Source organism: Mesocricetus auratus, unplaced genomic scaffold (genome assembly GCF_017639785.1).
Source record: "Mesocricetus auratus isolate SY011 unplaced genomic scaffold, BCM_Maur_2.0 Super-Scaffold_100676, whole genome shotgun sequence".
Lineage (NCBI taxonomy): Eukaryota > Metazoa > Chordata > Mammalia > Rodentia > Cricetidae > Mesocricetus > Mesocricetus auratus.
In genome coordinates, this window is record NW_024429266.1 from 115,349,210 (window position 1) to 115,371,197 (window position 21,988).

Sequence of the window (21,988 nt, forward strand, 5' to 3'; positions counted from 1 at the left end):
AAACTAGGTAGAGTTGAACAGCTTCCTATTTATTTCCTATATCCTTTAGCCCCACTCACTTTCAATGTTACTTTCACTCGTAGCCTCCATCTGAAAAACGAAGACATAATAGCATAACTATTTTATTACCTTAGTTCCCTCTCTGAATTATTTTTTATCTTCGTGTGTGTGTGTGTGTGTGTGTGTGTGTGTTTTAGTACATGTAAACAGTTGTAAATGCATGGAGGTCAAAGGACAACCTTGCATCTTGGTTCTTGCCTTCCACTTCGTTTGAAATAGACTCTTGTTTGCTGCTGTGTAAAGCATGCACTCTTCCAGGAATCCTCCTGTCTCAACCTCCTATGCTTAAAGGAGCACTGAGGTTACAGATACATGCCACCACATGTGACTTTACATGGGCTCTTGGGACCAAAACTTTGATCCTCAATGTCAAGCACTTTACCCACGAAGCCATCGATCCCTAGCCACTCTTACTCCCACACATACTTTGTATCAGTCCCTCTAGGTTGAAGGTCCCAAGTTGCTGACATCAGAAAAGTCAACCATCCTAATTGGGGCTAAAGAGTCACTCTCAGTCCCTCAGTTCTTTGGGCTTAGTTGGCTGTGTCCAACTATAACAGATACCGGTGCCTAGAAGGCCTCAGTCCAAGGAATAGAAAGGATCAAGGGCACGGTCGTGACTAGTCAATATTTGTAAATCAGTTATCAAACAACAGCCCACCTGTACTTTTCCCTTGCCATTGTATGCTTTCACTACAATACATAACTTCCAGTCTGAGATGTTGTGATGAGCCACGCTGGCATCCCTGCTTATCACCTGCATGCGTTGGTCACCCAGGGCAGTGGCTCCCAAGACTGCAGCCGGTGTTAGAAATACCGATGGGTCTTGTCAAAAAATCCAGTGCTACGACCCATACATAAAGATTCTGTTTCACTAGATTTGGGGGAAATCTTTGAGTATGCAAGTTGCCAGCCCATGCTGCTGGTCCAGAGACAATGCTTTGAGAGTCTGTTATCTGCAGCCATATCTCCTTCCACATGACTTACAAAGTTGAGTGTTCTAGGACCAGGACTGCAGTTTGGTGGGTAGAGTGCTAGTCTAGCATGCACGAAGCCTTGTATTCTAACCCTAATACTTCATAAAGCAGACACGTGGGACACGCCCCTAAGCTAGCATGCACGAAGCCTTGTATTCTTACCCTAATACTTCATAAAGCAGACACGTGGGACACGCCCCTAAGCTAGCATGCACGAAGCCTTGTATTCTTACCCTAATACTTCATAAAGCAGACACGTGGGACACGCCCTAAGCTAGCATGCACGAAGCCTTGTATTCTAACCCTAATACTTCATAAAGCAGACACGTGGGACACGCCCTAAGCTAGCATGCACGAAGCCTTGTATTCTTACCCTAATACTTCATAAAGCAGACACGTGGGACACGCCCCTAAGCTAGCATGCACGAAGCCTTGTATTCTTACCCTAATACTTCATAAAGCAGACACGTGGGACCCGCCCCTAAGCTCAGCACTCAGGAGGTAGAGGCAGGAGGATGACAAGTTCAAGATCATCCTTGGCTCTGACTCTACCCTACTTCCTGCACCCCCCCACAAAGTTCAGTGTATCTTCAAATATTATTTACCTTGTTAATTTGAAAACATGGTATGCCTTATCAAACAGCAGCAAAGTAAAATTAATTATAGCAAAATGATTAAAGCAGGAGTTTATCCCACTTATACTCAAGAAAGTCAATGGAATGACATAAATGCAAATGAAGGCTGTGCTTCAGAAGTCATCCTCTCTCACTAGTTTTACGGATTCAGCCAAATCACACTTGCTCAACTCCAATTTTCTCATCTGAAAAACAAAAATTATAAAGTGAACCCTAGAGAATTACTCTGAGGACAAAAAGAGGTAAGGTACCCGTTGGACACTGCATAGCAGATTTATAGCTGTTGTCATATGAGGATTTACTGCGTGCAAAGACTACTAAACACTTTGTATTTAAATCTCATTCAGTCCTCAAAACCCTTTGATGAAGATACACTATTACTCCCATTTCCCAGGTGAAGAAATAGAGGCATGGGAGCATTTCAGGAACCAGTGCCACAAACACAGCTGGAGGAAGGAGTGGCCGGATATGAACCCGGGCAGTCTGCTTCCAGAGCCCAGTTCTTCCTGTCAGTGTAGACATATTTCACTTGTTCATATACTTGTCAGTTAACTAACCAGCACTTTAACCTTTTGACGTAACATGGAACTTATGAAAAGAATAAACTCATGGTGTCATGTTCTTGCTTTTAACACTCTTCAGTGGCAAAGTAACATGGCTAACTGACAATAACATATCCTCCCTGAAAGTAGTATCCATTGCTGAAAAACTGAAGAGTCAATTTTGTAATGGCCACAGAAAATGGAAAGCGTGGCATTTGCCCCTTTCATTTTTCTTTCTGTTGGAAAGCAACTTGCAAATGGAAAAATAGCGTCCATCACCTCCCTCCCAGAGACTGAATATGATGAAAGACAGAGGGAGGCCAAGCCCTGAAGCAGGCAGGGCTGAGAGCAGCTTCTATCCTAGCCAGGAGCCCAGGGAGACTGATCAATCCTGAAGAAGATAGCCCTGGCTCCTCACAAGAGTTGACTGCAGTAAGACATAAAAAGTGCAGCAAATTAAAGCTCTTTACACAACACAAAGAACAGCACTCTCAAAATACAGATTTGCATGGACCTATCAGGGGCTGGGCATTGATATTCAGAGTGACAAGGAGCTTCCAATTCTAAGGTAAATGGTATTTTCTTGGCACAGACATGGATTTGTTTTAAAGCATTTTATAATGGCCAGGAAAAAGAAGCCATCCTAGAACCATGGTGTTTCTGTAGAATGGGACTCCTCCAAAGAAGCAAGGAAGAACTGAAGGGAGGGAGAGAAGGTGAACACACAATGGTCATCTGAAGGAGGGTTCCTGCAAAATAGTATTTGATAGTCTTCCAAACACACAGAACAGAGGTCTGAGTTTAAAAAACAAAAGCCTTGTTCAGGTTTGACTCCCTAACGGGACAGGCTGAACTCTCATTTGGAAGTTTCTTGTCCTTGGATTCCAGAAATAAAGCCAACATAAACAAAATGTTTTATGTAACAGAGCCAAGGCATTTTTAATATACATGACAGGCAAGCTGTAGCTGATTTTTTTCCAAGGTTACACACAGCATTTCAGTGTAGGAAATTGAGTAAACTTCAACTTCCCACCCTGCAAGGACAAATCCTAGCCACTTTAGGGAGCAAAGGCTATACAGTGTCAGGACTGCGAAGCCAACCCTTCTCCTGCTCTCCAGTATGAGAAAGCGTTCTTGCTACCCTCAGAACATGACTGTTCAGACACTATTCTTTAATGTAAGTATGACATTTAATAAGCGTATCCTGGCACTTCTAGTTGATAAAATGTTATGCTATAATTATGTACACTATATTAAAGTACAATTCAGGGCTTTATTTCCATCTAATTAAATATGTAATCAAATATGCACATTTAGTAGCCTGTTCACTATCGTCTTTAAAGGACCATTCAATGTTTATTGTCCTTGCTTAGAGTGAATAATCAATTTAAAGATGATACATAAAATAACAGTGGAAACTCTCCTGAACTGCTTAGCCCACCTAGAAGAGTGATGCCGACTCTCCAAATGCTGTCTAATTATAGGACTTAGTTACTCCCACTGTGCCTAAAGAAAGGTACTTATCAGCAGTGGTTACAGAATTCAGGTAGCTTTGTTAAAATGGCTTTATCATATAACCCTTTTACTTAGCTTTAGAAAACAATTTCTGGATTTAAAAAAGTCAAGAAGAAAAATTATCTCAATATAGTCCAGGGCAGTGAGGAAATACAATATAGGACTTGGCATGTGTCCACAGGAAAAGTCTGGCTCCCAGATGCTTCTTGCTAACCAACAGTGGATTCAGTAATGTTTAAACAACTGACAATGTGCACTCATAGCACTGACGACATAGGGACCAAAACTGCAGGAGCTTGTCTCATAAGCATTTTCATATACTGAAAACTAAAATCCAAACAAAAAATTCATAGACACACACTACACCACACATTTTACTGAATAAAAGATTCAACATGCACAGTAATATTCTTCACAGTAAGTAGATGCCACCAAATTAATTAAAAACTACATAAGGCATATCACCTCAACAAAACAAAACATCTCAATATTTTTATTGTATTAGTCCTTGAAGATGAGAGCATAACCATGAAATAACTGCAGCAAACAGACAATTGTCTCCATAGCTCACTCATTATAATACTATTTATTATATAATATCCATGACCTCCTAGAGTCTGTCTGCGCCTGTGGCTAACATGTGCTAGTTTGAATTGAATGAAATTGTATTTGGCTATTTTTGACTGCCTCAAATTGCACTCTTACAAAGATTTGAGGGTAAAATGAAAATTCTGACATGGACTTTTGACAGCAAGTGGCAGCCGAACATTCTTAGACAAGAAATGCCAATGTTTCTTTATAACTGGCCATTAAGTGCATCATGAACTCAACAGTCTTTCCAAACAAGAATATGCTAAGTAAAATCTGCATTTACTATAGTATACACTCAAGCATAAACAAATATTGTTACTATTTAATAAAAAACTGTCACAGATTTAGCCAACAGTGAAGAAGCCATGATACAAATAAAATTACTTTGTGATACTTTTTTTTCCTATTCCCAGATGACACGTTTCTCTGAGATGATATTCTGTCTCTCTTGATACCAAACAACTTCTGTCACATAATGTTTATGTCATGTGAGTTTTACCAATAAATAGTAAAACAAAACAAAGCAAAACAAAATGGGTTTGATTTTCTGGGAGAAAAAGACTGACTGGCACAAGAAATAAAATAAGTTATTTAAATTAGGACTTCAGCTGATTGGAATGTCAACTCTATTTTTACTACATACTCCAAAAATTGCCACATTGGTTGGACTTAGTAGGACTTCAAATGCAAACATCTATTACTCTTAAGCATTTAAAACTATAGCCTGTGACAGACTTTGATGATCCCCCATGGGAGGAGAGGAGGGAGAGGGAACTGGGATTGGTATGTAAAATAAGATTGTTTTTAATTTAAATAAAAATTAACTAAAAACTATAGTCTGCATGTAGCTCTAGATGAGTTTCTACCTTACTATAATTTTTCCAGTAAATCTTTGTGCAACACAAACGTCATCTGTGTTCTAAATTGTATCAAGAAGCCACTTAGGATAACTTACTTCATAAAGCCAACAAGTATTTCTTTTTGTCAAGAAATAATATTAAGAACATAAAGATCATTGGTGCTCAGAAAGGATATGTCTAGCATGGAGCCTTGTCTATAGCAAACACGCAGAATTCTGTTTATCTAACTTGAATTAAAGCTTATAGATCACATGACTATAATTAAATCACTGTTGCAGGGTCTTTGCAGCAATAATGAATTACTCCTGCAGAAGAGTGTAATATAGTCAATAGCTAAGCTGAAACAAACTTGTCTTTCTCTGCTTGTCCAAGAGGACAGACAGACTGTGCAGGGAGGGACAGAGGCAGCAGTTTATTTAAATACCTGAGATGAAACTCTGGGTCTAAGATGAACAGAGAGCATCAAGTGAGCTATCCAGGAAGCTTTTGCCTTCTGGGTGCCTGGAAAGTGTTGGGTTTTCTGAGGACTCGAACCCCAAGTTTGTACAATATTCAAACTTCTCCAACCTCAAGTATGGTGCTCCCAAGTCCAGAAACCTGACACCATTGTGGAACCCTTGAGGCTCCAGCAGTAGCAAAAGCAGAATCGTGGAGAAAAGCCTCCAGAACCAGGATATAGAGAACTCCCCAGGGGAAGGTGCAAACCTGACAAGCTAGACAGTATCTGGAGCTAAAAGAGCAGCCAAGTAAGCATGCAGTCCCTGTGTGGCCAGCTCCACTAAAAGTTAACAATGCTCTACTAGAATGCTTAAACACAGAAATTAGGGAGAAGGCCAACGAATGCATATCTTCATGTTCAGACTTTTGCCAAGCTAGAGATGCAAACCACACATTATTAGCCTGGCCCCTTTGCCTTCCTAGGGCGGATCCCATGGGGATATCTTCTGGGACTTTGGGCCATCTGTTTTTTAATGTCTCAAGCAATGGAGTTTATTTCACCACTTCCTTTGGAAAGTCTCTCTCTCTCTCTCTCTCTCTCTCTCTCTCTCTCTCTCTCTCTCTCTCTCTCTCTCTCTCTCTCTCTCTCTCTCCCTCTTTCTAAGGGGGGCAAAACCAAGAGTAGGTAATATAAATGTTAAAGCGATTTGACAGTTATGTTTCAAGTATTCCTATTTATGAACCCTTTCTTGAAAGCTTCCATGAGTACGCGTCCCTACTTTGACTCTAACAGTGACTATGCAATAATCTGGCCTCCAAAGAGAAAACTAGCTGCCCACATCTCAGTGTGTTTAAGGCATCTTTGTTTATTAAGCTCCTGTACCTTTGCACACTTTCATCTGCATGCTCTAAAGGTGGTGTTTACAGGCAATAGGGTGTTCAGACAGGCCCTTCCAGAGACCTCGCTCCACTGGCCACAGGCTTGGTTCTGATCTTTGCTTCTTACCAGTTTCTCAATGGTCTTCTGTGACATTCATCCTTGGTTAACACACTCTCACTAACACTGCCAACACTATACACTAGCATAGTGGCTGTTTAACTAAAAATTGTTCTCTCTGTGTGTGTGCGCACGCGCCGGTGTGCTCTTGAGTGTCCAAGCACTCATGTGAGTCACATGACTAGTTTAATTGACTTATTTAAAAAGCAGGTTTCTTTTCGCTACTGTTCTCATTTCATATTTCACTTTTTCAGCTTTCCCTTGTTTGCTGATTACAACAGATAACCTTTCCAAATGCCTTCAAATGAATGCTAAGCTGTCATAGAAGAGCAAGTGAACACCTCTGCTCAAATCTTACCCATCTCTACATGCTTTGGGGTTACTGTCATTTACACCTAAGTCTTACATGAGATTTATTTATAAATATTCATGGACTTTTGTTTTGTTTTGTTTTTTCAAGACAAGGTTTCTCTATGCTGTCCTGGAACTCACTCTGTAAACCAGGCTGGCCTTGAATTTAGAGATCCACCTGCTTCTGCCTCCAGTGCTGGCATTAAAGGTTGTTAACCACCTTGACACACATAATCAGGGCGTTTCTAAGAAGCTCTGGGTGGGATATAAGACATGTTCATGGAGAAAGGATGATGGAGCCGTGCACAATGTTATCCCGTGGGTGGGAGGATGCAATGGACAATGTGGGAGCAGGCCCAGAACGTGTGGGCTATGAGAGAGGGTTGGTTTAACGGAAGGGAGAGTGAGAGCGAGACCGGGGAAATGTACTCAAGCTGGCCATGACGGTTCCTAGGCCTTCCTCCTTTTAGTCCTCCTAGAATTCCCAGGAGAAGTGCTGCCTAAGCATCTCTCTAGCCACTAGTAACCTCCCTTCACTAGCACTCCAGCTGCTTGTGTGACTCTCACATCTCAGCTGGTTTTTAAACAGGAAGATCATCATTTGCATACTGGCTACACCAGATTCCCAGATGGTAGCCTTCAAAACTCAGTTACAGTCCTGTGCTCGGCACATCTTCTCTTCCTGTTGCCTTTAATGAGTAAGCAGGCACAGAGTCGAATGTCATTTCCTGGGGAATGCCTCACTAGAGATGACTAGTACACCAAAGGGACTGGTAATCCAAGTCAGTCCTGCTGTTAAGACCAGATGATCTATCTCTAATGGTACAAAGGACTGGCGAAATGAGAGCTTTGCATCACTCAATGTATTCTATTACATAAATTCATTTGAGATGTTCCCTGGGGCGGTCATGTTAAAGTTCAATGACGCTTTGGGCAATCAGGCAGGCTTCAATACTGACAGCATACAATGTGGCAATCATTCTTTTAGGTCTCTGTGATAATTGATGCTATTTGGGCAAAGATTATCTTAAAGATACCTTCTTGGTTTCTCTTTATTTAACTAATGAGTCCACTAACTAAAGGCTGGTCTGCTGAAGACATAGTTTCTGGAATTCTAAGGAAGAAGGAAGGCATTAAGGGATATGCCAAACAACACAGGTTTGCTTCATGCCTTGAGGCACTTAAGGCATCCATTTTTATGTTTGCCAAATAGCTGTATGAAAAGTAAAAGCACAAGATTCACACAACAGCAGAAGAGAAAAAAGCCACCCAGTGGTATGTGATTCACTCCAAAGCGAGGGCGCTGTGGAGGTTTGCAGAAGCAGGACAGGCACGAGCTGGACTGAGAGAGGCTTTCTGGGTGGGTGCAGTTTGTCCTGGGCCAAGAGGAAGAAAGTGGGGAGGACCAAGCGCAAAAGGGAACAGTGAAGAAAGAGCAGCCGCCGCGCCAAGTAGACTGGAGGTGAACAGAAACTCCAAGCTGGGAAAGCATGGGATGCCTGAGGACACTAAGTCACCACTGCAGCCATGAGACTGGCCGGAATGAGACCTCAGTGCAGAAGAACCCTGAGGCAACAGAGAGGGATGTGTGCTCTAACCTACAGTCGACAGACAGCCCTTCTGTGAATGTTAGAGGAACAGAAATGTATCATGCAGGAAATATCCAAATTCCCTTTTTCCTTGAAAGCATTTCCATTATTAAATGATTTCTGAAGGAGTTGTGAAGTTTATATGCATTATCTCCACGCTTAGATAAGATGTTCTGGACACACCCAGATCACCAGTGGGTATGATAATACTGCATTTGTCACTATATATGTCAGTGTATGGAACCGTGCTATCCTATACTTATAAAAACACTGCATTATACCCCCAAAATATATAGAATTATAATGTCATCTTAATTATTCATAATGGAATGACCACAAATCTCTACCCAAGTGGGTTAGAGAAAAGTGCTATTTTTAAACTACTAAAACAGAATGGCATGGAAAGCATACAGACCTTAAGGAACAGTTTTTATTGTTTCCGATGCAGTGGCCATGAAGGCTTGAGACAGGTGTGGATACAGAAAACATGACAAGGTGTAGTGTACATTAGACTTTGACACTGGACAGGATGGTGCATTTCACTTCTTAAATAGTTACATTTCATATGCTTGTGTCTAAATCAACTTATGGTATATTTGACAATCTAGGTTATTAATCTATAACCTTAGAACCTACACCATATCTAATATAAAATATATCAGAAAACAGAGATCATGTGCTGTGCAGATGAAAAAATAAAAAGCCAAACCAGGCAAAGTTGTATCTCTTTGCTATTTCACTGGAATTTCATCCATGAATTAGTTCACTTTTGCAGCACAATGATTTAGTTCAAGGCAACAAAAGGAAGTGCAGAACAACATGAAAGATAGCGGGGAATTTAGTCTGCCTGAATGTATGGAGAGCCAGCATGGATGAAGTCTGCAGTAGCTGGCGGATAATCCGATGGGGAGACACGATGACCAAGGAAAGAGTTCAGGATGGGTTTGAGGTATTTACACTTTGCTAAACTCAAGTGACCAAAGGTACTGTTAACAGACATAGCCTTGGAGGTGGGGGCAGGGCTGGGGTGGGGCTGAGTTACCCAGAGACTGTGTAAAGGAAGAAAAGCTATTCAAATCCCCAGATTTCACCTCATTTGCAGAATCACATTGTGCACCTGATAGACTGGGCAACCTCATATCATTGTATATGTGAGCCTCATGTTAGAAACTCAGCAAATGTCTCTCAAACGTCACTTACGCATAGGTCCTCCTTGAGCTGGTTCTTGTCCCCAGTCTCCCTGCCTGGTTCCCTGAGGTCCTACTCTCTGGTTCCCAATTGCTCAGTACCTTAGACCCAAAGTCTTCATGCCTGGTGCTTCCCATGCTGAGAAGAACTTTGGCTTTCTCTATTTTCCAGTTTTACCTAAGAGGTTTGCATTTAAATGGCATCTTTTCCTTGGCTATGGAATAAAACAGTTATTCCTTCTGAAGCCATCCTCTTATCTTTCTTCTTGGCATTCTTACTATAATCTGTAATGACTTTTGACACAGGGTATCTTTTTGCAGCCCAGATTGACCTTGAACTTCTTATCCTCCCACCTTAGATTCCAAAATACTGGGATTGTAAGTACTATATGCCCAGCTCCATAGTTATCTTTTTTGCTTTTGTTTTTTTGAGACAGGGTTTCTCTATATAGCCCTGGAAGTCTAAGAACTTGCTCAGTAGACCAGGCTGGCCTTGAACTCAGAGATTTACTGCCTCTGCCTCCCGAGTGATGGGATTAAAGGCACCACTGCCCAGCTGCCTTAATTAAAAAAATAAGTTCATCATTTCTATGCCTACATTCCCGGAACTCACATGAGAATCTGGCACATAGTGGGCTTTCAATAAATGACATCAGAATGCATGAAGAGAAGGTAAGACACAAGGTGTCACTAGTAAAGAAATAAAAGTTCAACTGAAAAACAAATGACTTGAAATAAGCAGTCACTGAGTATCAGCGCTCACTGGAGTGCTGAAATGCTCAAGGTGTCCCTACAGACTCCCTTATCTGAAAGACCAGTTTCCAGCTGGTGGTGCTGTTGGGAGACTGTGGCACCTTTGAGATATGAGACCTAGGTAGTGAAATAGGGACAAAAGCCGGGAGTGAGTGTGCTGCAGAATAGGGTGCTGAAGGTGACACCTGAGTCTGGCTTCAGCCTGAGCTCTGTGCCTCCTGTTGGCAGCCACATGAATAAGCCCTACTCCAAGCCTCTGCTGCTAGGATCCAAGCCACCTGGCAACCATGCCTTCCCTACCACAAGGGATCGCACCTCTAATGGAGCCAGAAAACACCCTTCCTCCCTTTGGATGCTCCTGCCAGGTGTTTTGTTAAAGCACGTGTCGCTTTTCCTAAGTATCACACATAACAAAACACAAGATGGGAAACCAACAGACGAGATAGTTTCAAGACAAAAGGTGACCAGGGGCATTAGTCTGTGGAACTGAATGTGAGGTCCAAGACTGATGACTGCGCGAAGACCAATGACTTTGAAGAAGCCATTTCCGTTATGGGTAAGGACAGAAAACCAAATTCCAGGAACTAAGGGTGAACAGTAAAAAGGGCATGAAGACAGGGACCACAGTGAGCTCTCAAAAGCACCGAACAGGAAGCAGAGGGTGAGCCCATGAACGGGGACAAGGAGTGTGGAAGGGGCCAGACAAGGATCTGGGACCCAGCTACAAAAAGAGCTCGAAAATACCCCTCACCTCAGCTACCAAGTCTCTTTGTTCTGTGGGGAAAATACCCCTCACCTTGGCTACCAAGTCTCTTTGTTCTGTGGGGAAAATACCCCTCACCTTGGCTACCAAGTCTCTCTGTTTTGTGGGGAAACTGTCTGACCCATCTCAGATTCTCTAAGGAGGAACAAAGAGGCCTGTGGATATGAAGTGGTCTGAAATGGTTTCTTTGTAAGAACTCTAATGAAGTTCTAGTAACAAGAAACACATCTAAAAATGAAGGTTTTCTTTGAAACAACATCAAGGTGAAGTCTCACTTAGCTTAATTAAGTTAGCCTGGATTTTTTCCCACTTTGATGAAAGCTTTGCACTCTTCAACTACAGTACTTGCTGAGGCCAGAAATGAGGAATGCTTATATTTATCACTGGCACTTTGTTGAACTTGTCCGTTCTTATTAATCACAGCTTTAAAGTAAGCAGTCGAGATACTCTTAGGAAGCTGATATTCCCAGCTGACCTATCTGCAGAAATAGTGATGCTTGATACTCTCCTGCTGCAGAAAGTCTCTGCAGAAACACATGTTTGTGAAGCTGTGTGTACACGTGTGTGCATGGGTGTGTTTCTGGGACCTAAAAAAGCTAGAGGTTTTTGTGTAGCAACCAGAAACTTTACCATATTCTATCTTCTGACAACATGGAGAATCAAAAGCAAAAGCTGCCCATGATCTGTTTATACTCTCCATGGGAAGAAACTCTTATCTAATAGATGAAGACTCCAATTTAAAAGCTTGGTATGAAGGTAGTTGGAAGTTAGGCCTCTAACTGTCGAGGATTCTAAGACGTTGGGTTATGTGCAGACACAAATTGTGAAGTGTGACTACCTGACCTTCTGGCACAGTGTTAGGACTCTTCATCTAAGGTTCACAGAAAAAAAAAATCCTAATGGGTCAGGCCCATTAGCATCTTTATAAATGTCAGCATTTTAGTTTACTTGGTGTGGCTGATATTTGCTTACTTTCTGGTTCCGAAGTTTTGATATGCATGCTATTGTTTCCTTTAGCTATGTAGATATAAATGTGTAAGCCTGAGAATTTACAATTCAGAGGCTAAATAAACTAAACAATCAATAATTTCTAGTGATCCTATTGGGAGACAGCATCAGCATATTTACTGAATTCAGTAACTTTCTTCAAGAGCAAGAATATGCCAGGTAGGGGCTGGAGAGATGGCTCATAGATTAAGAGCACTGGCTGCTCTTCCGGAGGTCCTGAGTTCAATTCCCAGCAACCACGGGGTGGCTCAAAACCATCCATAATGAGGTCTGGGTGCCTTCTTCTGGTGTGTAAGCATAAATGCAGAACACTGTATACATCATAAATAAAATTTAAGAAAAAGAATATGCCAGGTAGTGGTGGTGCACAACTTTAATCCCAGTACTCTGGAGGCAGAGGCAGTCAGAGCTCTGAATTTGAAGCCATCATGGTTTATAGAGTGAATTCTAGGACAGCTAGGGCTACACAGAGAAACTCTGTCTTGAAAAAAAAAATCAAAAACCCAAAAAGAAAAAATAAACAAACAAGAATACTAGCAAGCTTCTTGCATTAACAATATTGAGATGTTAAATAAATACACTGTGGTTCTGTGAAACTTAACCAACATCTTTCTATTGCATTCCAAAGAAAGAATGGGAAAACGTTAGTTAGGACTTAAGGTCACTTATAACAATCTTAGTGCTAGAGACTGCAAGGTCCACATAACCTTGGTATTAACTTGGTGATATGAGTAATGAAAGAGAATAAAGTTAAATGTATTGGGGGGCTTGTAACTATTTATTGATTAAATTTGCATTTGTGCTCACTTGCTGGAAACTACTTCAAATTTAAGCACTCAAACACTGTTCTTTTTTATGTATACTTAATAGTTTCATTGAAAAATTTATAGCTGCATTTTACTTTACATTCCATTTTAGATGCAGATAGCTGGACTGAATAAATTTAAAGTGTAATTGAATGACCAAAGGATAAAAACACCCTTTGCTGGCTCCAAATAGTTCAATCTGTCATTACAGTAGGAAAAAAAAATGAATTCACACTCACACACAGGAAAAGAAAAAAAAAAAAACAGGTTAATGGAATAGAGATCTATCTTCCTACTTTACCCTCTCTTCTAGACCATTGCCAGAAGACATTTCCAGTGCAATTCCCCAGAAGTGGCACATTTAATAGGCTAATGGGCGTTACCATTCTTGTGACCCAGCTGATTCTATTCAATCTATGCCTAGAGAAATAGTGTTGTTGTTAATACACAATTTCCTGCCACTAAAGGGAAAAGGTCAGGCAACTCACTAAATGAGGGGGAGCAAGCTAGGTTGATTTCTGAGACTATTTCCAAGAACTGTATCTTGCCTTTGAGATTCACAATGAGACAAAATTACTCTTCTGTAATTTTAATAATAAACTGACCATACATTCTGAAATTGTGCCAGACGAACTCATCAATCAGATCAACACACTTTGGCCAATATATTAGTTGTGCTTATAAAAGTATGTTATAGTAACATCACAATGTTTGTAAATCTAACTGGCCTATGTTAATAACTAGAAATAAAACAGAAAAAAAATGGCAAAACAGCAGGGTACTTGAAGAAAAGCCAAAAACATTCAGATTGCCCACAATAACATTCTCTCAACTCTTCCACACATACATAGAAACCTCTAAACACTGAGAAATCTAGACATTCATTCGTGTTCTTTTATGAAGCTAGTTAAAAATTAATGAACAAAAAATTAAAGAGAAAACACTGCAATAAAGCTGGAATATTCTAACTGAAAAAATTCCTGCAAAACTATTTACAGTCCCACAGAATCATAAACATTTTTCAAGAAATACTTCAAAACATAATTTTTTAAGCAATGTTTTCTTCTTACTGTTGAGACCTAAACAATGAATGTTTATTTCACATTAAAAATACACTTACTAGAGCAGATCTCTCCTTCTCAGAAAAGAGCTTTTCAATTTAAAGTAGCATGTCAAGGCTTAGACATTTTCTTCAGACAAATCTGTGTGCCTCATCTTTCAACTAACAGGGTTAGTTTTCAACAATATGGAATTGACAGAAAACTGTGTGGAAATAATAATATTATTTAACTCTGGGAGAATAACCAACTGGACTTCAGAACTGGACACAGACCCACAGTCTGAAACTGCGCTCCATGCTCCTCATCACACACACCTCAAAAGGCATTCAGATTTCACAGAAGCAGTGAGAACAAGCTTGAGTCTTAACCCAGAGAGATGCCTTTTAAAATTAAAAGTATCTTCCCAGTTTCAAATATTTAAATGAACAAAACGTCTAACTCTGAGATAACTTTAGGGCCTCCTTTGAAAAAAAGCTCCCCTCTGTAGCTTCGGGCTTCAGTCTGACAAACCTGCTGAACTGTGCAGATGTTGGTTACACAGGGGAAGGAGGAAGAGGGAGACATTCCACAGCGGCTTGCAGCAGCTCCTTCCCCAGGGGCAGGGCTGCAGGCTCTATAAAGCTCAATCACTTTGTACAGCAATTGGGGAATCCCGGGCAGAGGCAAAGAAACCCCAGAGCAGCTTAAGTTTCTTGCAGCACTACAGCAACAAGTTAACACTACTTAAAGAATAACCAGCTATTTCCAACGTTACATGGCCTTGAGCCAAAAAAACATATGTATGTCGGGGAGGAGAGACAATGAGGAGGAACACCTGTAGTGAGAGAAACATAAGATGTCCATACTCCTAAGTTCCAAGCTACTTAACAGGAGGCCTTCCTTGAATCTTTGCTGTAGAAACAACTGAGCATGTGATCTTTGTTCTCGGTTAAGATTCTTCTTTGGGTGGTGGGGAGAGAATAGCGTAGTTGAAGAAACACAGAACCTAACAGTTAGCTCAGCAACTGTAACGCAATACATTGACTGTAAAGTCTTAAAGGTCTGAATGTGTATGACAGAAAAGCCATGTTGAAAGGTTCCACACGTCGGTTTTACATCAGTCTACACACTCAGTCCTGTCACAACTCCTTTTTAAAGCGATACAGGGCCTGAAACCAAGCAGCAAAAGATGTTGTCTACATCTTTGTAAGTGATGATGCAGTCACTACTTCCTAAGGACAAACTAGGAAGTGAGGCTATAGATACACAATTCTACTAATAACAGAGACTCCTAGGTCACTGTTCCCAGCAAATACACTTTTGTGCTCAGCATCCTCCTGCAGGGTGGTACGATACAATTCATAGGAGCATGTGTACTTTTTGCAGGAGCTATGATGATCACTATTACTTGGTCAGAATAACACAAAAGCATTTACAAGAATTTGCCAGGTATGACAATGAAAAAATAATGATGTTATATTTATTGTGGGCTTGGTTGAGGAAAGCGTTGTGATGAATGATAATTTGTTATAATATCATGTGTAATACCATCATAATATAATTGAATTAATAATTAATAAAGTCTGAATTTAAAATTTTTTACTCTAAATATATGCTCTGGTTCTTAAGTTTTACTGAATTTGAATATTAATTTGAAACATGTTAAGTTTTTTAAAAATTAATTTTAGGAATTAGCCCCTGTATCTACTATACTGTTTATAATCTCCTTTTCTTCTCTACTGATTTTTTTAATAGGCAGGAAAAGGGCAATACCAACCTGGAGTGTTAGTCACACAATTCTCAGGGTTGTTACAGTCCAAGAATTCTAAATTTCAGATTACTATTTTCCAGGTTCAGAAAACATACAGTCAAGGATCCAACAGGTAATTAATTCTACTGTATAGCAACTACTGAAGTGAATCAACATACCACCAGGCCTGAGCTTTTAAAGTAAGAAAGCCTTTTGATTTCCTGTTTGATAAAATACCAATTAGAAAAAACACTCCTCAAGCCTCAAAGACCTTTGTTTACAGTTCAGCAACACTCCTCCAAGACAGTGCAATGTCCAGCAAGGAGGACTAGAGAGCAGAAGCTAGTGACATATGGGGTGTGCATGGAGCTTCTGGTAATTGGAAGTTCCAAGACATTAAAATAAAAAAAAAAGATGTGTGAGTTGGTGGAAAAAAATTGTAAGGCAAGTCAATTTTTTAATTAAAAAATTATGTAGCATGAACAATGCTAATGAACCAAAAGTCCCAAGAGATGAGGATTGTATCTGTTTCATTTTAAAGTCCCTTTCACTTTTCATAAGTGTACACCCTGCACTTGAAATGCAGCAAGCAGAAACCTTTTCATAAAACAGAGTTTTGGAGGTTTTCTTTGTCTTTGTTCTTAATAGCTCACCATTTTCTACTCCAGTTGTCAATTTGATGACAAATTACACACACACACACACACACACACACACACACAGAGGCATAGACATAAATATGGATCAGAAGAGACATGATCACTTCTAGTGCATCACTACAATATAGATACCTGGAAGCTCCTCATAAATTTCATCATCGATTGGCTGGTTCCTTGATGGGCTGCTGACTGGAAGAGGATGATCGACGTCATCATATAATTCTCCTCTTTCGTCATCATCCTCTGGAATCACATCCGATCCCATGTCTTCAAAGCACATTTTTGTGAAGCAAATTTTAAAAGAATGCAAAAGAGACTTAGGATTGTGCTTCTTAAATGAACACAACTCTACAAACTAATACCCACATGATATACTTTTAAACTAAAACAGGTTTAAATGGTTTTGTAAGTATGTGAGTCTTAAAGCTACCAACTGTTTTCAAGGGAAGCTGCTTTAATAAAGCCAAGGGAATGGACAACAATAGACCTAGAGAGCATGTCAGCATTCTCTTGATCAATCTCAGAAATCAGTAAGGCCTTTAATATGAAAACCCAATCCAACCCAGTCCTAAATTAATATTTAAGGAACATGAAATCATGTCCAACTGTTTCTCTTACCTTGTAATATAAATTTCAGCTGCTGGACCCATTCCTCAGCATCTTTGGGAGAAGCTGCTGTAAACTAATGAAAAAATTCAAACAATAAGAACTGAAATTGTAACAGCAATATAAAAGGTATGTTGCATTCTTATTATTTCTTAAGAACATTAGTGATTCCTTTCATGTCTAGGGTACTCTTCTTGCAAGGATGCTTCTTATAATGTACAGTTAATTTTGACAAATTTGTGTAATTGAAGCAGAGGATGATGGATTTGAAACTCTGATCAGCAGCTGGCAGCTGCACAGGGAAAAACGCTGCTTCTCTTCATCAATGTCAAAGGCTGAACTGATGAACAGAATTTGCCCTTGACAATTAGAAGACATCCATGAATTTCTTTAGACTGCTGGGTACAGTTTTCTTAAAAATGTTCTTGTCAGATTCCAACACACTACCTGACAACTTAATTAACTGGCTTTCAACTGCAATCTCAGATATTTAAAACTTATTAAACATACATTCCATATTGATGCCTAGCTGATGGCTCTTGAATTGTAAGAGTTGATAATGTGTCTTTATCTTCATTTTCTCCCACACCCCTAAGCAATACAATATGCATTAGTACTCTAATACTTTTCCTTTGATGATTTTATTCTTTCTGCTATGAAATTCTTTTAGGAAATCATACAGTTCTATTAAAGTAGATGTAAAATGTTACATGTGACGTAACTGATAAATTACAGACTCATTTGGTCTTTTGCAAGGATGTATCACCTGAACCGATCAGAAATTTTTAAATGTATTTCCTCTTTATATGAATGCTCAATGTACAAAATAGTATTTCTATTACTGATATGTCAGGGAAAGCTTTTTTAATAAAACACTAATGTCTGTATAAATGAAATCAGAACATCTTATCAAGTTAATTTTAAGGCAACATAAAAATTCCAACCTGATAGACACGTTTATCAGGAGCACAGATTTCAAAACAGCAATCTTTCTTTCCATCCTTTCTGAGGGTGTTATTCATTCTGACATCATAGCCCTCTATTGCAAATTCACCTTTCTGTTGTTTGTCTATAGAAGATAAAAGTCAAGTTAGAGTTTCCTTCATCACAGTGAATATAAATGCCCGATTATCTCACTGAGGTTTTCTTTGTCAAGTCAGCTACTTTAGCAACTCTAAGCTGTGAAAGTGTTAGTGAACCCAAGGAAGAGGTCTGGGGACGGCGGTGGTGTTCACAAGGAGGCGAGGCGAGGAAATACACAGGAGAAAACCACTAGAACTTAAAGTTGTTAGAGACTTCAGGCAGCTAGTGGTAGAAGTGCCTTCTTAAAGCTTGCTGTGCCTTCTTATTTACTGTCTTGTCCGCTCTTAGCCCCACCACCAAGTTGGAGTGGTCCTTTGCAGAAACGTTTTCTGTTTTAATCTTAAAAGAAAGAAAAAGGCAACCAGCCGACTAGACGGCTGGAGGGAGTGACCAGGCAAGCATACCGATATAACCACAGAGGCTTCTCAGCCAATCAGTGACCAGGCAAGCATACCGACATTACTACAGAGGCTTCTCAGCCAGTCAGTGACAGAGCAATGGTCAAAGTGCGCCTGAACCTATTAGAGTGCAGTCAAAGGAAAGATGGCTTCAGTTTGGTTAAGTATTATTTTAAAGATAAACAAAATAGAACCAAAAGAAAAAGTTTAATCCAAAAGTAAGAACATCAGCTTTTTTTTATCAGGCTGTGCCATTCTGATAGAAAAAGCTACACAGCAATAGGTTTAATTTCCACATTAACACACAACACCAAAATCAGAGGTAGGGACAAGGTATCTGTTTTACTGGGCTCAGGGTAAGTACAGAAATGCTTTCATAATGCAAGGCCAACAATAAAATACATATCTTCTTTTCTTAAATACACTAATTTAGCACCTGAAGTAAGGTCATGGAGATATATGTTGCCCAAAATGTCAAATGGGAAAAAATATGAGTTAGATAGGCATGACCTAAGCCTGAACAATCTATTTAGTCATAATTTATATATCTGAGTGACCAAAAAATTCCAGTTAAAATTTTTGAATTTTATTTGGTTGAAAAATTACATACTTAACTATAAGTTTTACAAAACTATACTTTAAAAATTGCAGGTCAGGTGTGTGGCTATAAATCAGCAAGGGACCTAAGGCAAGAAGATGGTAAGTTTGAGGCCAGCTTAGACGGCAGTGGGATCTCCCACATCAAAACAAAGAAAGGAGAAAGAAGGAGTACCATGCTGTCCTAATGTGTTCCTTTAGATACCAGGGTGAGTCTCTGGTCATGTTTAAGATGCTTTTTGCTGAACTAAACTAAGTTAATGGACCTGAGGGTGTAGGTCAGTGGTAAAGTATCATCTACTATGCACAAGATATCCTTAGTACTGACAAAAACAAAAAGTTAGAGTCTCATGAATCTGGACTATATAATTATGCCTTTCTTAAGGCCGTTAGTATATTTATATACCAACTGAATTTCTAGGAGAAAAATCTATGCAAAGAACACTTTGTACATCTGATGTCCCCAGACATGGTCTGTGAAATACCTAACTGGAAAAATACTGAAGGAAGAGTGAAAAACAGTAAGTGGTTAAACACAGTTGATTCTTCTACCATTCTCAAAGAAAAACCTAAGTCTTCATTCATTCAACAAATTTATAGTGAACACTTTAAACATGCCTGGTAGTTAAGATAAAAGTTATTAATAGCACACTTTATCAGATCTTTCTCACTGAAATAAACATACATGCATTACAAATGTAGGTATTTCCCAAATACCAGCCAATGATCCACTTATACTTCAAGAGGAATTTAGCTCCCACTACAAAAAATGAAAGTAATATGAGTCAAAATACTTAAGAAGTCCAGTGAAATTTTGAAAGATTTTCCTTCAACTCTGCCAGAGAAACAGGACTTCAAAGGCCAGATCTGGATGAAACCTGGTCCCCACTCCAAAGCATTCAATCTCCACTCACCATGATTTGAAGCATGGGCTTTCTCCCACTAATCTGACTCAGAACTGTCATCATTGTAACAAAGTGATGCTGAAATGCACAAGGAGTGGGAATCCTGCTGGAGATGTAAAGTTTGTGCAGAGAAGAGCTGGGGTAGAGCAGGACGTACCACACGGGACCCAAGGCTAAAACAACCAACACTAGCAAAGCCACTTTACACAACCCTCCCCCAAACACGTTGGGGGCCATGTACATATCTTCTATTTACAGTCTAGGAGGAGAGTCAGAGAAGCCATGAATGCAATTTCCAGATTATACGGACACACCACTGTAGGACAAATGGGAGAGGAAAAGCAAAGAAACAACAAGATTATGGAGCCTGGGGAGACAGCTCAGCCCGTAAAGAACCAATCTTGCAAGCATAAGGACCTCAACTGATCCCAACAACATAAGAAAAAGTTAGGCATGGTTGCAATTGCTGTAATCCCAAGCACGATGGGGTAGAAGCAGGCTGATACATGGGTCTCAATGGCCAACTAGGTTATCCTAATCAGTGGGATACAGGCCAGTGAGAGACTACCTCACAAATAAGGTGGGGGAGGGAACTGAGGACTGGACTTAGTGAAAACCCTACTTGCTCTGTAAACATGAGGGCCTGTGCTTGAATTTCCAACACCAACACCTAATGCTACATGTTCTGAGCTAGACTATAAAGACATTTAGAGTACTATTTTATGTGGAAAATATTATCAGCTACATATATTTATTAAATAAAGGGCTCTAAATAGCTATGAGTATCAAAGGGCTTTCACAGTGCTGAATCTCTGCTCTTCCCTCCCCTGAAATGCCCACTTTACCCTTTGTTCTCTCTTAGTCCATCTGCACTGCTGTCATAACTGTGACTGACATGGGTATGACATGTTCATAATTTATGAACAACAGAAATTTACTTCTCAACGTTCTAGAAGATTAGAAATCCAAGACTGAGGTGCCAGCAGGTTGACTATCTGGCAGGGTCTTCCCTGGCTGCAAGTGACCATTCTGCTGCAGCATCCTCTGGAGGGAGAAACCCTGTGGATTTGTAAGGCAGAAGTATGAGAGACGGCTTCAGAGCTCTCTTGAACATTTTCATTGTGTCATTCATGAGGGGAAAGCCCTCATGGTCCAATCACTTCTAAATGCCCTACACCCTAACATTACCTTCTTGGAAGTAGCTTCAAATTACAAATTTTGGATAGACACACAATTAAAATTATGGCTTTTATCCAGTAAACTTCTATTCATTCTTTATGGCCCAGTAAGATGTTGTTATCACAAGGAAGTTTTCCCAAAGGCCCCTAGCAGTTAGTTCTCACTTCTTGGTGATCCAAAGGTATTTAATTTAAATTACTTATTACACCTCATTGAATTTATGTCTGTCTGCCTAGCCCCTGCCTCCAATTTCACAGCTTCTTACCTTCTCACCGATATTCACACAGCTCGAGCAGTGAGCACCTCTAAGGATCTTTGGATTCTCACTGTTTATTATACCAAGTTATCTAGCAAATGTTTACCAAATAAAAGGTGAATAAGTGAGTAAGTGAATGAATGAATGCCTTAATGAGAATCTGAATATCTAGGATGTAGGGCAGTTGATGAATGAGGCTCATGACAATCACAGAAAAAGAAAGGAGATGGGGGATGGATGGTTATTTCACAAAGTGATAAAACTTGCACTATATATATTTGTTACTTAAGGACTTGAATGGCTATGAATAATAAATACAGAGATATTTATGGGTATAGATGTAAGTGCATTACATACCCTGGAGGATGGCCATACTCTTTCTAAGCTATTACTACTCTGATAGGTCAATACGGTTTTGGCACACACAATAAGGTAGAAAATGT

The 21,988-nt window shown here is 39.9% G+C and overlaps 1 protein-coding gene across 2 annotated transcripts in view; it reads right to left on the minus strand.

Moving 5' to 3' along the window:
- The window catches only part of Skap2 (src kinase associated phosphoprotein 2), a 170,286-nt gene that overhangs the window by 51,817 nt on the left and 96,481 nt on the right, over positions 1-21,988 (minus strand). For both annotated transcript variants that reach the window (XM_040739314.1, XM_005085882.4), the window contains exons 7-9: positions 18,072-18,196; positions 17,140-17,203; positions 16,654-16,788 (exon numbers count right to left, since the gene is read on the minus strand). In XM_040739314.1, coding sequence (XP_040595248.1) covers positions 16,654-16,788; positions 17,140-17,203; positions 18,072-18,196 — 324 coding nt within the window. The remainder of the gene's footprint in view (positions 1-16,653; positions 16,789-17,139; positions 17,204-18,071; positions 18,197-21,988) is intronic.